The sequence below is a fragment of the Saccopteryx leptura genome, chromosome 8 (assembly GCF_036850995.1).
Source record: "Saccopteryx leptura isolate mSacLep1 chromosome 8, mSacLep1_pri_phased_curated, whole genome shotgun sequence".
Classification (NCBI taxonomy): domain Eukaryota; kingdom Metazoa; phylum Chordata; class Mammalia; order Chiroptera; family Emballonuridae; genus Saccopteryx; species Saccopteryx leptura.
The window spans coordinates 42,186,204-42,202,967 of record NC_089510.1 but is presented as its reverse complement, the minus strand read 5'-3'; the positions used below and the strand labels follow the sequence as shown (position 1 = coordinate 42,202,967).

At 38.3% G+C, this 16,764-nt stretch overlaps 1 protein-coding gene across 2 annotated transcripts in view; it reads left to right on the top strand.

Annotated features, from left to right (window-relative positions):
• The window catches only part of CFAP44 (cilia and flagella associated protein 44), a 168,000-nt gene that overhangs the window by 102,621 nt on the left and 48,615 nt on the right, over positions 1–16,764 (top strand). For both annotated transcript variants that reach the window (XM_066346884.1, XM_066346883.1), the window contains 3 exons: positions 2,590–2,752; positions 4,235–4,365; positions 14,908–15,104. In XM_066346884.1, coding sequence (XP_066202981.1) covers positions 2,590–2,752; positions 4,235–4,365; positions 14,908–15,104 — 491 coding nt within the window. The remainder of the gene's footprint in view (positions 1–2,589; positions 2,753–4,234; positions 4,366–14,907; positions 15,105–16,764) is intronic.

Here is a 16,764-nt window from a genome sequence, read left to right as displayed (position 1 = left end):
TTCTTTGTGTCTGGTCAAATAACCTCCTTGAATGTTTCTTTTTGTGGTGGTTTTCATGTGGTAAATTCCCTCAGCTTCTGTATGTTTGCAAAGGTTTTTGTTTTCCTTTGTAGATATTTTAGGATAACTTTGATGGATATAGTATTATTTGCTGGCAATTCCTGTCTTTCAGTACTTGAATTGTTTGGGTCCTCTCTCTTCTGGCTTATAGAGTTTCTGCTGAGAAGTCTGATGATAGCTTAATAGGCTTTCCTTTTTATGTTATGTTCTTTTTTTCCCTAGTTGTTTTGACAATTCTTTCTTTGTCATTGATTTTTGACAGTTTTATTATGATGTACCTTGGAGTAGGACTGTTTGTGTTGAGGTAACTTAGCATTTTGTTTGGTTCTTGGATTTGAGGCTCTAACTCTTTCCATACTTGGAAAATTCTCATCAATTATTTGTTTGGTAAGCTCTCCATTCCCTTCTTCCTCTCTTTTTTTTTTCTGAAATACCCATTATTTTTATATTAATCTTTCTGATGAAGTCAGACAGTTCTTATAAAGCTCTCTCATTTTTAAAAAAATTTTTATTCTTCTCTTCTATCTGTAGAATCTTTAGTTGCCTGTCTTCAATGTCAGTGATTCTTTCCTCTATCTGCCTTGTTCTATTAGCTAAGTTTACTAACTCAGTTTTCAATACATGTATTGAGTTTTTCATCTCTGTTTTTAAAGTTTCAGTCTTCTTGGTGAGCTTATTAAGTTGTATATTAGTGTTTTCTCACATCTCATTGAGTATTTTCAGAACATCAGTTTTGAATTCTCTATCACTTAACTCCAAGGTTTCCATGTGTTGAGATGTTTTTCTGGAGATTTTTTATTTTCTTTCTGAACTTTGTCTCTGTGCTGTGTAGCCATGGTATTTGATTTCTTCTTTCTTGATGACATTTGAAAGTGGCTTTATTAAGAACTCTAAAAAAAAAGAACTAGAGGAAAAGAAAAATTAAAAATATAATAAAAATATAATAATTTAAAAATTAATGACAAGTAAAAAAACCCACAGAAAACAAGGTCAAAAACCAAAAAAATAAAAACAAAGCACCCACAAAAAATAAGAATAAAAAATATAAAAATTAAAATGAAATTCAGAAGAGAGAAAAGAATAATAAGAAAAAAGGATAAAAGGAAAAAAATGAAAAAAGGGAAATATAAATTTTGGTTTTGAGAGGTTACTGTTTTCTTCCAGTAGGTGTTGCTCTATTATAAGTTTTAGCTCTGTGAAATTCCTGGGCTGACTGCCACTGAGGTGTTGCTATTGCAATGATGTAGGTGGGGCTGCAGTTGCCTTGGTGGGTTGGGTGTGTAGTGAAGTCTTTATAGCTTCAGCTTTCCAGCTCTACCAGTGGCAATCTCAAACCACCAAGCACTCCTCCCGTCTCAATAGACAAGGGGTCCAGACATGGAACACTCTGTTCTTCAGAGTCTTGAGAGTGGCACTAGAGAGCTAGCTGTGGGGTTTGTGTCTGCCACTGTTCATATGCACGAGGTAAAGAAGGTAGGGTTTGGGAGACTGGGGAGCTGCACTTTAGTTTTCTGTCTCTGCTGAGTGCAGGCTATAGGCAGACAGTGGGAACACTAGCCATGACCCTGTACTCAGCTGTCACTTTGGCTCAGTAGCTCTCGTTCTACTCCACTATTTCACTGTTCTTCCTAGCAGATAGAGAGCCAGTCAGTCACTTCAGGTTTCCCTCTCCATACCCAGTGGTGGGATTCAAATAAATTAACAACCAGTTCTCTGCTCTAATGACCATTTTAAGTATAAAAAATGATATACCAAAAGGTAGTTTATTATTTCATGTATTTAGTACTTAAATAAGAACAACAAAAGGGGTACACAAAACTAGATTATGTTATGAGTTTTAAAATATTAATGAAAAAATATTAAATAATACCTGACAAAAAGCAATAAAACTTTTATTTAAGATATTTCCATATCACTTCTTGATTAACGGTCCTCACTTGCAATTTTTTTCACCTATAAATGGAATGAACATTATTACAGGTGCTTAGAATATGCTGTTGCACAGATGAGCATTCAAAAAGAGTAAGGAGTGTAAATTTGTGATTTTCACATTGGATGGTTGCCCAGGCACCCACCTTAGAGAGAACCCTGATTACAAATGCCATTTTAACAACTGGTTTACCAAACTCAACAAAAAATTACGTACTGGTTCTGCTGAACTGGTGCGAACCAGCTGAATCCCACCACTCTCTGTACCCTTCAGACAAAACACAGATGTCCTGAGCTTCCCTCCTCCCTGTAGTCTAGCAGAAAAAAAACAAAACAAGAAAAACCCCAGTCACTCTGGGTTTGTCTCCTCTTTGGAGCTAACCAGGGCGATGACATTTTATATTCCTCCCCCCTTTTCAACCCATCCCACTTTTAGTCCATTTGGTGCACAGATCTTTCAGCTGAAGTTCTTTTGCTGGGTTATAGTTGTTCAATTTGTTGAAATTTCAAGGGGAGAGATCAGGAGTATCTCTCACACTGCCATTACTCTGATGTCATCTCTTTAACTAATGTGTTATCTTTTAAATTTTCTGTTTTCAGTATAGAGAATGCCAGAAGAAAAAGAGAACATGACAAGTTAATGAAAGAAGTGGAGAAAATAAAGGCTGGGAAAAGAGAACAACTCAGAGCTTTGAGGAATCAATTTCAGAATCTACTAGAAATAAACGAAGAGTTACCAGAGCATATGAAGTTTAAACGAACAGTAAGTCAAAAATAAGTTTGATTATAATTTTAACATATCCTGCTTCTGATTTGAGATTAGAACTATTTGGCCATAAGTAGATTACTTAAAATCATATTTAAAGTTTCCCATTCTCTGGCCAGTCAATATGTTGACAGCAACTAAACTACTGTAGATCTTGTCACACCACTTAGTTTGGGTGCAGAAAAACCTCTTAATATAAAGTTTGCTTCTGGATTTAGCTACCTTACCTTTTTTGGTAACAAGATAAGACATAAATATAGATATTAATCAGCTTATCAACTCTTAACATAAGTAGTCAAGATATCTAACTACTGACTAGGTACATATATACATACTTTGATTCTTGGTGGTACCATTTTTATAACTTATCAGATCTTTTGAAAAGATAATACTTGCTTAATCAAGTATTATAATATTAAAAACTTTTTGAAAGGTCACTTAGTATATTTGTAGTTATGGGGGTGACACTTGTTTAAGTTAATTTTGTATTTTTTCTTTTGTGACTTATTGCTAAGCCCCATCTACTTGCTAGTGGTTTTATTTTTTTTTAATTTTGTACTTTTTTTCTAAGTGGAAGTACTGTCAAGAGCCTAATAAAATAAAAACCTAGAAATTATTATTCAGACTGTATCCATGGCTTACCTAGTTCTTTAATTCTAGAGGCATTTAGCCAATTTCACATAAAAAATGCTTTGGTGAACTCATAATGCTTAACTTATACTGGTTAAAAGATGTTTATGTTCTTTTGCTAACAAAAAGGTAGACTCCTGCAGATATGGGTAACATAATTCAAAATAAAGAATAACTGAGGCAAGTTCTATGGCTAAGTACTTCACACATATCATTACTTAAAACACAAGCACTTCTGGAAAGAATACTTACTACTTTCAATTTAGTGTGAATGAATGTCCTGAAATTTTTACAGGACTGAAGGTAAGAAACATGAGTCCTCTTAAGTATCTTAATTTGGGAAAATAGCATCTTTGGTAAAGAGCATTCAACCAGAACTTGGTGATGTTAAGGAAATGCCAAAGACTTCGCTATCTTTCCTGGATAGGGTCACATAGGAGGGGATGTTCAGCGAATGATCAACTACCCTGAACTTCTACCCTTTGTTACATACCAGCAGTTGCTTTGGGGTGAAGGTAATATATTTCTTAAAACTTTGTGAAGGAAGTATTTTTTTTAACTTTGTACACTCTTTAAATATTCTGTATGAATTCATTATTTTTATTGTGAGGAAAACCATTTAGTATGTAATTTCATTCTATTCTAATTATTTCTGAGAACTTTTCACCTTTTTTGTGGAAGATCAAAAGTACAGTATGTTATTTCTAGAATGGAGAGAGTTTATGATATGTAGGAGAGAATAATAATGCTGCATGAAATTAAGGACAAAACTTAAAAATCTATATGTATGAAATAAGATAAAGTACATAGATAGAAGTACCCACTTTGATGTGTTCATCTTATCTATAGGATTTTGATATAGACTCCAAAATTCGTGCTGAGATTGATAGAAAAACAGCTTATAAAATTCAAAAAGTGGAAAAGGAATTGGCTTGGGAAAAAGAGAAATATCACCTTGGCCTAAAGAAGCTACAGAATAGGTAGGATCCATATTTTTTGGCACTTAAGATGTTTGAAAACATATATTTGAATAAAATTGTTTATAGTGGCTTAATCAAAGTGGTCAGATAAGAGGATTCCTGAAATATGCACTAACTCTTGAAGTCTGAAAGAATCTTCTTGTCATTCCTATTGATACCTTTGTGAACTTTTTGATCATTCCTTCCTAATTTAAATCTGAGAAATTTGTTTAACAATTACCATATATTTTGCTCCATAAGACACACCTGACCATAAGACGCACCTAGGGTATTCAGGAGGGAAATAAGGAAAAAAATATTCTGAACCAAATGGTGTGTTAAAATATTTAATAAAAGACACCACAATAATATTTCAACAATGTAAACTCAACAGTAGTATTAACCATTAGCACTGTTATTAACAAATGAGAAAAGACTTTAATGTTCAAATACTCTTCTAGTTGTCCGGGAACCTGCAGCAGCTAAAAAAAGCGAACATTCACTCCATAATACGCACGAGTATTTTCCCCTCCACTTTTTTTGGGGAAAAGTAAGTCTTAATTGGAGCAAAAAATACGGTAGATTTGTCACAACCAAATTATATAATACATACTTATTTTCTGTTTTTGACAAATTATTTTTTATCTAATTGATCCAACATAAAATATTAAAAAACAATAAAATAGAACCAAAGAATTTATAACGCAAGACAACTTTCTGTCCAATCCCTCACATGTACCAATTTGACTTCTTGGGAAAAATTACTATTCTTTGCCTTTCTGAGATATAATTTCCATACAGTAAAATGATTAAATCTTAATTGAACAGCTTGATAAATTTTTACAGATGTATAACACGTATATCTGATACCCAGATTAAGAACATATACAGCACTCCAGAAATTTCCTTCATAATCCCTCCCAGGAGAAATTTACTCTCCAAAATGAATGCTTGTCATGCCAGATTAATTTTGTCTGAAATGTATATAAATGAAATGTTGCAGTATGAACTCTTTGGTATTTGGCTTCTTTACTTGGAATCATGCCTCGAGTTATCCATGTTGTTGCAGGTAGCAGTAGCTCATTTTTTTTTCATTATTTTGTAATATTCTTTTAAATGCTTATACTACAATTTATTTATTTAACTGTTTATAAATAGTTGTTTTTTTTCTATTTCTTGACTACTATGTAGCAATAACATATGAACATTCTTATGCATGTTTTTTTGGTGAAAATAAGCACTTATTTCTGTTTCCTTTATAATCATAAGTGATATGCCTGTTTAACTTCATTAGATACTGCCAAACAGTTTTCCAAAATGCTTCAACCAATTTACATATTGATCATCTATGTATGAGGATTCGTATTGATCCCCATTGAATTCATTTTCCAGGGCTTCCATAACAAAGTACCACAGATGGGTTAGCTTAAAATAACAGACATTTACTGTCTGATAATTCTAGAGGCTGGAAGTCCAAAATCAAAGTGTTGGCTGAACTGTTCTTTCTGAAAGCTGGGAGGGAGAATCTGCTCCGTGCCCATCTCTGAACTTCTGCTGGTTTGCCAGCAGTCTGTGCTGTAGATGCATCAGTTCATGCCATCTCCCTCCACACAGTGTACTCTCTGTGTCTCTTCGTATAATCTTCCCTCTGTGCATGTCTACTTTTCCTCTTTTATAAAGAGACCAGTCATGTTAGAACCACTCTAATTATCTCATTTCAAGTTGAATATCTCTGTCAAGACCCTGTTTCCAGATAAAGTCATATTCTGAGGTTAGTACTTAAACATCTTTTGCAAAGACATAATTCAACCCATAACACTCATGCTTTTCAGTTTTTGATATTTTGATATTTCCCTGATGAGTTATGATTTTCAGTCCCTTTTCCTGCACTTATTGGTTATTTGCATTGCATCTTTTGTTACATGCTTGTTCAAGTCTTTTATTCATTCTATAAATTGGGTTGTAGGAGTTATTTATATATTCTTTTTTTTTTGTATTTTTCTGAAGCTGGAAACGGGGAGAGACAGTCAGACAGACTCCCACATGTGGCCGACCGAGATCCACCCGGCATGCCCACCAGGGGCGACGCTCTGCCCACCAGGGGGCGATGCTCTGCCCCTCCAGGGCGTCGCTCTGCCGCAACCAGAGCCACTCTAGCGCCTGGGGCAGAGGCCAAGGAGCCATCCCCAGCGCCCGGGCCATCTTTGCTCCAATGGAGCCTTGGCTGCAGGAGGGGAAGAGAGAGACAGAGAGGAAGGAGGAGGGGGTGGAGAAGTAAATGGGCGCTTCTCCTATGTGCCCTGGCCGGGAATCGAACCCGGGTCCCCCTCATGCCAGGCCGACGCTCTACCGCTGAGCTAACCGGCCAGGGCCTTATATATTCTTTATATGAGTTTTTGTCATGTATATGACATGGATATGTGATACATGTGTACATAAGACACATGCATGTGTGTATGCATGTAAAATATCTTGCTCTAGTCTGGCTTGTCTTATCATTCTCATTATGGAGTCTCTTTGAACAGAAATGTTTAATTTGAAAAATTTCAATTCATTAAGTTTTTCCAATTTATTAATATTTTTACTAATCTTATAGTTAGTTCTTTTATGTTGTAGTTAGTAATCTTTGTCTATTCCCAATTCATCAAATAATTTTCCTCTGTGTTCTTCTAGAAGCTTTATTGTTTTGCCATTATCTGTCTTGAATAGATAATGCACGGTAAAAGGTAGATAACGTCATAAGTTCATAACTATGGAGGTCATAGTGAGTAGTCATGCACCAGGCATTTAATTCTTTAGTAAAAGTCTTATTATTGCCTTAAGCAAGCCCTATCCTTGTTTCTTTTCATCTGGCTTTATATGCCTTTGATAACCCCCACTTTCAGACCCCTCCTTCTAAAATGTGACCACACTCAAAACAGCACATAATCTTAACTGTTTTGTAATCTGATCCCTGCTTCCCTCTCTCTCACCTTTATGTAATTTTTCTTTCATATCAAATGCAGAAAAGAAACTGCAAACTGTTATTGTCCAAAGCATTTATTTCGATTGGTTGAGATCTTGCTTCCAGGCATATCCTCTATTTGGCTCCAGTAAATTTTTGTAAAAATTAAAAAAAAAGAGAGAGAGAGATCAAATGTCATTTGTTTCTATATGGATATCTAATTGAACTAGTATCATTTGCTGAAAAAACAATTTTTTCCTCGCTAGAATGTAGTGATGCTACAGTTAACTGTATGCATATAGGTCTGTCTGTTCCTGATCTCTTCATTCTATTCCAATAGCCTATCTATCTTGGTGCTAGTATCACATTGTCTTAATTTATTCTTGACCTCTGATATTGTAAATCCCCTGGTTTTGTTCTTCATCTTCAATATTGCTTAGGTCCTTTGCTTAGGATCAACTCGTCAATTTTCACAAAAATGCATGCTAATATTTTTTATTGGAATTACATTGAATCTGTAGATCAACTTAGACATAACATACATTTAAACAATATTGCGTTTTCAATCCACAAACATGGTCTATCATTTAAAAAAATTTATTTAGAAAATTAATTTTAAAGGGTGACATTGATCAATAAGAGTACACAGGTTCAGTTAAACATTTCTACAGTTAAACATTTGAATTGCTGATTATGTTGTATAGCCATCACCCAAAGTCAAATAATTTTTCCATTACCATATATTTTCTGCTCTTTACTCCCTTCCCTCCACCCTCCTCCTGCACATCTTCCTCCTCCTGGTAACCAATGTAACAGAATCAAGAGCCCAGAAGTAAAACCACACACATATATATGGACAAATCATTTTAAATAAAGAAGCCAAAACACACAATGGAGAAAAGAAAGCCTTTTCAATAAATGGTGCTGGGAAAACTGGAAAGCAACATGCAAAAGAATGAAGATTGACTATGTCCCCTTGCACAAAAATGAATTCAAAATGAATCAAAGACCTAAATGTAAGATCTAAAATAATAATTACATAGAAGAAAACATAGGTACTGAACTCATGAACCTTGGCCATAAAGAACAGTTTATGAATTTGACCCCAAAGGCAAGGGAAGTAAAGAAAAAATTAAATGAATGGGACTATATCAAACTAAGAAGTTTCTGCACAGCAAAAGAAACTGACAACCAAACAAATAGGCAGTCAAGTAAATAGGAGATGATATTTGCAAACAATAGCTCCAATAAGGGGTTAATATCCAAAATATATAAAAAGCTCACAAAGCTCAGCAACAAACAAGCAAACAACCCAATTAAAAAAATGTAGAGAGGCGGTCCTGGCCAGTGGCTCAGTGGTAGAACGTTAGCCTGGCATGTGGACATCCTGGGTTTGATTCCTGGTCAGGGCACAAAGGAGAAGTGACCATCTGCTTCTCCACCTATCCCCCCTCCCCTCTCTCTCTCTCTCTCTCTTCTCCTGCAGCCATGGCTTGGTTGGAACAAGTTGGCCCCCGGCACTGAGGATAGCTCTGTGGCCCCCATCTAAGACACTAAAAAAATGACTCCATTGCTGAGCAACAGAGAAACAGCCCCAGATGGGCAGATCAGCACCCCATAGGGGACTTGCCCAGTGGATCCCGGTAGTGGCACATCCCTGTCTCTCTGCCTCCCTGCTTCTCACTTAAGAAAAAAATGTTTTAAAAAAATGCAGAGAGGACCTGAACAAACAATTCTTTGAAGAAGACATACAAATGGCCAACATAAAACGATGCTTGTCCTCACTAGCTGTTAGAGAAATGTCAATCTAAACTACAATGAGCTACCACCTCACACCTGTTAGACTGGCTGTTATCAACAAGACAGATAATAACAAGCGTTAGAGAGGCTGTGGAGAAAAAGGAACCCTCATCCACTGTTGGTGGGAATGTAAAGTGGTACAACCATTATGGAAGAAAGTATGATGGTTCCTCAAAAAATTAAGAACAGAACTACAATATGACCCAGCAATCCCTCTACAGGGTATCTGCCTCCCAAATTAAAAAACATTGGTATGTAACAACACATGCATCCCATGTTTATTGCAGCTTTATTCACAGTGGCCAAGACATGGAAACAACCAAAGTATCCTTCGATAGAAGATTCAATAAAAAAGATGTGGTACATACAGTGTGTCCGTAAAGTCATGGTGCACTTTTAACTGGTCACAGGAAAGCAACAAAAGACGATAGAAATGTGAAATCTGCACCAAATACAAGGAAAACTCTCCCAGTTTCATACCTATTCAGTGCAGTTTAATGTGGGCTCACGCACAGATTTTTTAAGGCTCCTTAGGTAGCTATCCCGTATAGCCTCTACAGACTCGTCACTGACTGATGGCCTACCAGAACGGGGTTTCTCCACCAAACTGCCGGTTTCCTTCAACTGCTTATCCCACCGAGTAATGTTATTCCTATGTGGTGGCACTTCATTATAAACGTGCTGATATTCACGTTGCACTTTGGTCATGTATTCGAATTTAGCGAGCCACAGAACACACTGAACTTTCCTCTGTACCGTCCACATCTCGACTGGCATGGCCGTGGGCTGCTCCCCTGTATACACGGTGTTACGTCATCATCTGTGCATGCACACAAGCTGCCACATCATCCTACAGAAACTGGGAGGGTTTTCCTTTTATTTGGTGCAGATTTCACATTTCTATCGTCTTTTGTTGCTTTCCTGTGACCGGTCAAAAGTGCACCATGACTTTATGGACACACTGTATATACTATAGAATACTACTCAGCCACAAGAAATTATGACATATTGCCATTTACAACATTACATATCTTGAAGAGAATCTACTTTTAATATTTCTTCTAGTGGTGGCAACCATACATCTAAGTGACATATTTATATGACTTTATTACTAATCATTATTTATTGACTCCCTAGTATGATAGGTGAGGATTTTATGCACCTTAATGTACTCATGCTTTTTTCCACCTTCTTGCACATATAAAATATATTATAATAGCCACTTAAATTTCTTCTCTGCTAGTTATATCATCTGTGCCACATCTGGGTCTGCTTCTATTAATTAATATTTTTCTCTTTATTTTGGGTCATATTTGCCTGCCTAAAATTTTTTGATTGGATGCCAGACATTCTGAATTTTACATGGTGGCTGCTGGATGTTTTAAATATACTTTTGCATATTTTTTATCTTTGTCCTGGAATTTAGTTAAATTAGTTGAAAACAATTTGATTTTTTTTGAGGCTTACTTTTAATATTTGTTAGATGGGATCAGACAGCTTTCAGTCTAGAGCTGATTTTCCCCCACTACTAAGATAAAATTTTCTGAGTACTCTACTCTTTGTCCCATGTATCATAAGGTTTGTGAAAATACGAGCTATTCCAACCTGAGTGGGTGTCTAGGAACTATTCTGCCTGCTCTGTTCTGGTGTTTCTTTCCCCAACTTCAGGTAGATTCCTCACCTGTTATGTGCTGATCAGCACTCCCCTGAAGGCTGGAAGGGCCCTCGCAGATGTCCAGTGCTCTCCCTCTGTGCCGCATTTCCTCTCTGGTGCTCTACTCTGTGAACAATGGCACTTTTTTTTTTTTTTTGTATTTTTCTGAAGTTGGAAATGGGGAGGCAGTCAGACAGACTCCCGCATGCGCCCGACCGGGATCCACCCGGCACGCCCACCAGGGGGCGATGCTCTGCCCATCTGGGGCACTGCCCTGTTGCAACCAGAGTCATTCTAGCATCTGAAGCAGAGGCCATGGAGCCATCCTCAGCGCCCGGGCCAACTTTGCTCCAATGGAGCCTTGGCTGCAGGAGGTGGAGAGAGAGACAGAGAGGAAGGAGGGGGGGGTGGAGAAGCAGATGGGCGCTTCTCCTGTGTGCCCTGGCCGGGAATCAAACCTGGGACTTCTGCATGTCAGGCCAACGCTCTACCACTGAGCCAACCAGCCAGGGCCACGATGGCACTTCTTACCTGGCATTGAATCCCTGAATATTTGAATTCTTGGATAAAACTTGAATTATTTACATCCCTAGGTTATAGCTAGATTGTTACCCATTGAGAGATGAAATTAAGAAGTTTCTATCAGGATAAACCCCCAACATAGTATCCTATGTTTGGCTTTAATATTTATATCTGTAAATATATTTATATGGCAAGTTTGAATCTTAATTCACAAAACGAGGAAAAAAAGCAATATTGCTCGTCTTTATTTTATTGAAATGAACTTAAATTTGACTCTGGGCTTCTACTTCACCAGGTAGACAAGAAAGTCACTTTGAGTACCACTGAGGCTCGCTGCCCCAGCCTGCCTGATTTGTTCAATTCTCTGATCTGTGGTTTCTGTGTTCTGCTGGAACAGGTAGTCATTGCTGAGGTTCCCAGGATGTAACACACTTGCAGCCATTATCCTTCAGGCCTCGTGTCTCCCCAGATGCTGTCAGAAGCAGGGAACAAGTGCCTGCAGCTCAAGGGCCCAGTTTCCCTTTCATCCTCCTCATCAGTTGGAACCTCTTTCTCAGCACTCTCCTTGTTTCCTTAACTCCCTGCTTTCCCACCCTGGTTCAGGCCCCTGACCCTCCGTAGTTTAATGTCTTCAGTAAACACCTGGAAGAAAATAAGTACTTAGCTATCTGATTAGAATAGGGATAGAATAAAGTTTTACTACTGAGTAACCCTGGGTACTACCACTGTTTTCATCTTCACCAATCTAATAGGCCAAATATAATAACTCTTTTTTTTTTTTTCTGTATTTTTCTGAAGCTGGAAACGGGGAGAGACAGTCAGACAGACTCCCGCATGCGCCCGACTGGGATCCACCCGGAACGCCCACCATGGGCGACGCTTTGCCCACCAGGGGGTGATGCTCTGCCCCTCCGGGGCGTCGCTCTGCCGCGACCAGAGCCACTCTAGTGCCTGGGGCAGAGGCCAAGGAGCCATCCCCAGCGCCTGGGCCATCTTTGCTCCAATGGAGCCTTGGCTGCGGGAGGGGAAGAGAGAGACAGAGAGGAAGGAGGGGGGGGGTGGAGAAGCAAATGGGCGCTTCTCCTATGTGCCCTGGCTGGGAATCGAACCCGGGTCCCCCGCACGCCAGGCCGACGCTCTACCGCTGAGCCAACCGGCCAGGGCAAAATATAATAACTCTTGGTTGAATAATTTACATTCTTTTGATTAGTGGTAAGGTCAACCATTTCTTTTCACATCTATAATTCATTTATCTTTATTCATAGAAATCCCTGTTTAGATTCATTGTTCATTTTTCTTGAAGTTCTGTTTATTTTTCCCCTTATTCTTAGTTATAGTCTCTATTTCTATAACTATTAGCTTTTTATTATACATAATATAAATACTTTCTCTTATTCTGCCATTTGCCTTAAAGTTTATTTGTATTTTTCTAACAGTGTAGAAGTTTTAAATTTTTTATGTTTGTATTTTTCTGAAGTGAGAAGCAGGGAGGCAGTCAGACAGACTCCCGCATGCACTGGACTGGGATCCACCTAGCAAGCCTGCCAAGGGGCAATGCTCGGCCCATTTGGGGTGTTGCTCTGTTGCAACCAGAGCTGTTCTAGCACCTGAGGTAGAGGCCATGGAGCCATCCTCAGTGGTTGGGCCAACTTTGCTCCAATGGAGCCTTGGCTGCAGGAGGGGAAGAGAGAGACAGAGAGAAAGGAAGGGTGGAAAAGCAGATGGGTACTTCTCTTGTGTGCCCTGGCCAGGAATTGAACCCTGGACTTCCACATGCTGGGCCAATGCTCTACCACTGAGTCAACCGGCCAGGGCCAGAAGTTTTAAATTTGATGTGATCAAAACTATCCATAGTTTCCTACATGGTTTCTGGGTCTCATGAAAAGACTAACATTTTTTTCTAATATTTTAATTTTTTAATTTATTGGGTTGGCATGGTTTGCCACAACATATAGGTTTCAAGTGTACAACTCAATATAACAACATCTACACACCCCAGTATGCTTTCTTCCTCTACCACAAGCAAAGTCTCTTTCTGCCTACATCCAATGTTGGGATTCTGCCAGTTCACACCAGTTCAGCAGAACCAATGCCTAATTTTTTGTTGAGTTCAGTGAACCGGTTGTTAAAATGGCACTTGTAATTAGGATTCTCTCTAAGGTGGGCACCTGGACAGCCACCCAATGTGGAAATCACAAATTTACATTCCTTACTCTGTGTATGTGTGTGTGTGTGTGTGTGTGTGTGTGTAAGAGACAGAGAGAGGGAGAAATAGGGACAGACAGACAGGAAGGGAGAGATGAAAGCATCAATTCTCCATTGCGTCTCCTTAGTTGTTCATCGATTGCTTTCTCATATGTGCCTTGACTGGGGGGAGGGGCCACCGCAGACCAAATAACCCCTTGCTCAAGCCAGCAATCTTGGGCTCAAGCCAGTGATCATGGGGCCATGTCTATGATCCCACGCTCAAACCAGCGACCCCACACTCAAGCTGGTGAGCCTGCATTCAAGCTGATGACCTCGGGGTTTCGAATATGGGTCCTCTGCATCCCAGTTCAATGATCTATTCATGGCGTCACTGCCTTGTCAAGCTCCTTACTCTTTTTTTTAACATTTATCTGTGCAACAGCATATTCTAAGTGCCCAGAGGAATATTCATTTTATCCATAGGTGAAAAAAATTGCAAGTGAGGATGCCAATCAAGAAGCAATAAGGAAATATCTTAAATAACAGTTTTAATGTTTTTTTTCAGGTATTATTTAATATTTTAATTAATATTTTAAAACTCATAATATAATCTAGTTTTTTGTACTTCTTTTATTGTTCTTATTTAAATATTAAATGCATGAAATAATAAACTATGTTTTGGTATGTCTTTTTTTTATATATACTTAAAATGATCATTAAGGCAGAGAACCAGTTGTTAAATTATTTGAATCCCACCACTGGAACTACCATGTGACCCAGCAATCCCTCTATGCAGTATCTACTCCCCAAAAGATCAGAAACATTCGTTCATAAAGCCACCCCCATGTTTATTGCAGCATTGTTCACAGTGGCCAAGACATGGAAGCAACCAAAGTGTCCTTTGATAGAGGCTTTGATAGCGGATTGGATCAAGAAGATGTAGTACATATATACAATGGAATACTACTCAGCCATAAGAAATGATGACATATTGCTATTTACAACAACATGGAACATTATATTGAGTGAAATAAGCAAATCAGAAAAAGCTATTAACTGTATGATTTCACACATAGGTGGGATATAAAACTGAGACTCATGGGATAAAAGTGCAGTGGTTACCAGGGGGAGGGGGATATAGGGGAGGAGAATGTGAGGGAGGGGTGGGTTACAAGGGGAGTAAAGAGGGACAAGTATGTGGTGACAAAGAGTGATATGACTTTGGGTCAAATGCTATAGAGATGTTTACCTGAAACCTATGTACTCTTATTGATCCATGTCACTATGTTAAATTTAATTTTCTAAATAAAAAAAGTTTTTTGGATCCAGTGTGATATAATGATTTTATTTATAGGCATAGTATATTGTAGTCTTACTTAATAATCATGTAGAATGATTAAAATGGTATAAATGATTAAAATGGTGACTATTGCAGACAATTGTTTTCTTTTTTCAGGTTTCGTGATCCTCTGGATGGTGATACTATTGTGGTTCATGCCATAAGAAGTGATCACAAGATATCCTCCTACAGGCTTGTGAAGTCCTCTAAGTACTCCAAATCCAAAAAGGCTAGTTATTCAGAAAGAAGACCAAGCAAATGGGAGAGGTTTGAAAAAGAAGGAACTGGAAGAAAGGATAGCCAGAAGGATATAGGTAACATAAATGATAAGAAGGCTGTTAAATTCTCATCTATTAAGTTTTCAAAACTGAACTGTATTTTTGTGGGCAGAACATTAGAATGCTTTTTTTTTTTTTTTTTTAACTTGAGCTCAATCTCTTGTCTCCTTTCTTATGTTCCTTTGGAATAAATAATCAAAGGAACTTCATGTGGCTGAAAATGAGTAGCCAAGTTCCTCCAGAAAACATTCCACACCAACTTTCCTGTTTGATACAGGCTGCTAACAAAAACCCACCCTGGTCATGTGACAGGGGATATGAATATCTGATGCTGCTTTTTGTTTTGTTTTGTTTTTTTGTTTCACTTCCCATATTCATTAGATGCTAGTTTCTAGGCATTGTTTCTTCCCAGATTCCTGTACTCCACCCCAGAGTGTGGGGCTAGAACACAAGATTTCAAGCTATTTTCCCAGAGCATGTGCTTTAAACAGAACAATGAGCTGAGAATACAGATGTGAAAATAGTACCTCTAATTTCTGCAACCTGCCTCTTGTAAACTGCCCACAGGGTGACTGCAGATGACTAGAAGAAAGACAAGCATTCAGGGAATGGCTTGGAGAATCCACTCAAGAACAAGTGAGGGGCTCTGTAGCCTGGCCAGGTCTGGGCTAGTGCCTGTGATACAGTACTGACATTAAAGCTAGTTTATCCTCTTGATTGAGAAACCTTAACAGCTCTTTGCTGTCTCTCTAGGATAAATTCTGAAAGCATTATCCTATCAATAGTATTTTCTTCCCCAGTATATCCTTATTCTGTTGGCTATTAATGGTGCATTCTTGTACTGTTCAACTTGTAATTTTAGCCTGTTGTCCTGCTTGGTACTTCCTAGTTATCCCTGATGCTTCTCTATCCAGGCTCCTACTAAAGCAACCAATTCACTTTTCTCTCTGAATTCTACTAGTTCATGAGGATCTAGATTGAAACACACTTTTTAAATATATATATATATATATATATAAAGCCTTTGCATGATCACCCAGGCCACATTAAACTCTTCTTTTCCTGTATTATCCTATATTTGAAATATGACATGGTTGAGTTGTAACTATCTGACCATCTCATTAACTTGTTTCATGATCTCAGTCTAAAATATATCTCTTTGTAGCTCAAACATGATTTGAATAAGTCCCCCAGTAGATACTTTATTGAGAAAGCCAATAACATTTTCCCCCCCGAAAAAGCAAGTTTTGTTGATATTATCTCCAGAAACCCAAAAGACCTGTACCCACTTTCAGTCACCCCCTATCCCTTCAGGGTCTCACATTGCACCACTTGGGGAAGGTACATAAATTACTTTTAGTTTTCTAAAGCCCTAGACTTTCCACTCCCTGGATAGCCATAAAATTCAGTAGCAATGCTGTTTTCTTGCTGCTGTTGTTTTCAGCAATCCCTGCTACATCTACTTAGCAACATGGGTAAAGGAGTGCAAGGGAATCAGTTAGATGAGTAAGAAAAAAAAATACATAGAAAAACAGGAACATGCTCAGCGGTAGAGCGTCGGCCTGGCGTGCGGGGGACCCGGGTTCAATTCCCGGCCAGGGCACATAGGAGAAGCGCCCATCTGCTTCTCCACCCCCCCCTCCTTCCTCTCTGTCTCTCTCTTCCCCTCCCACAGCCAAGGCTCCATTGGAGCAAA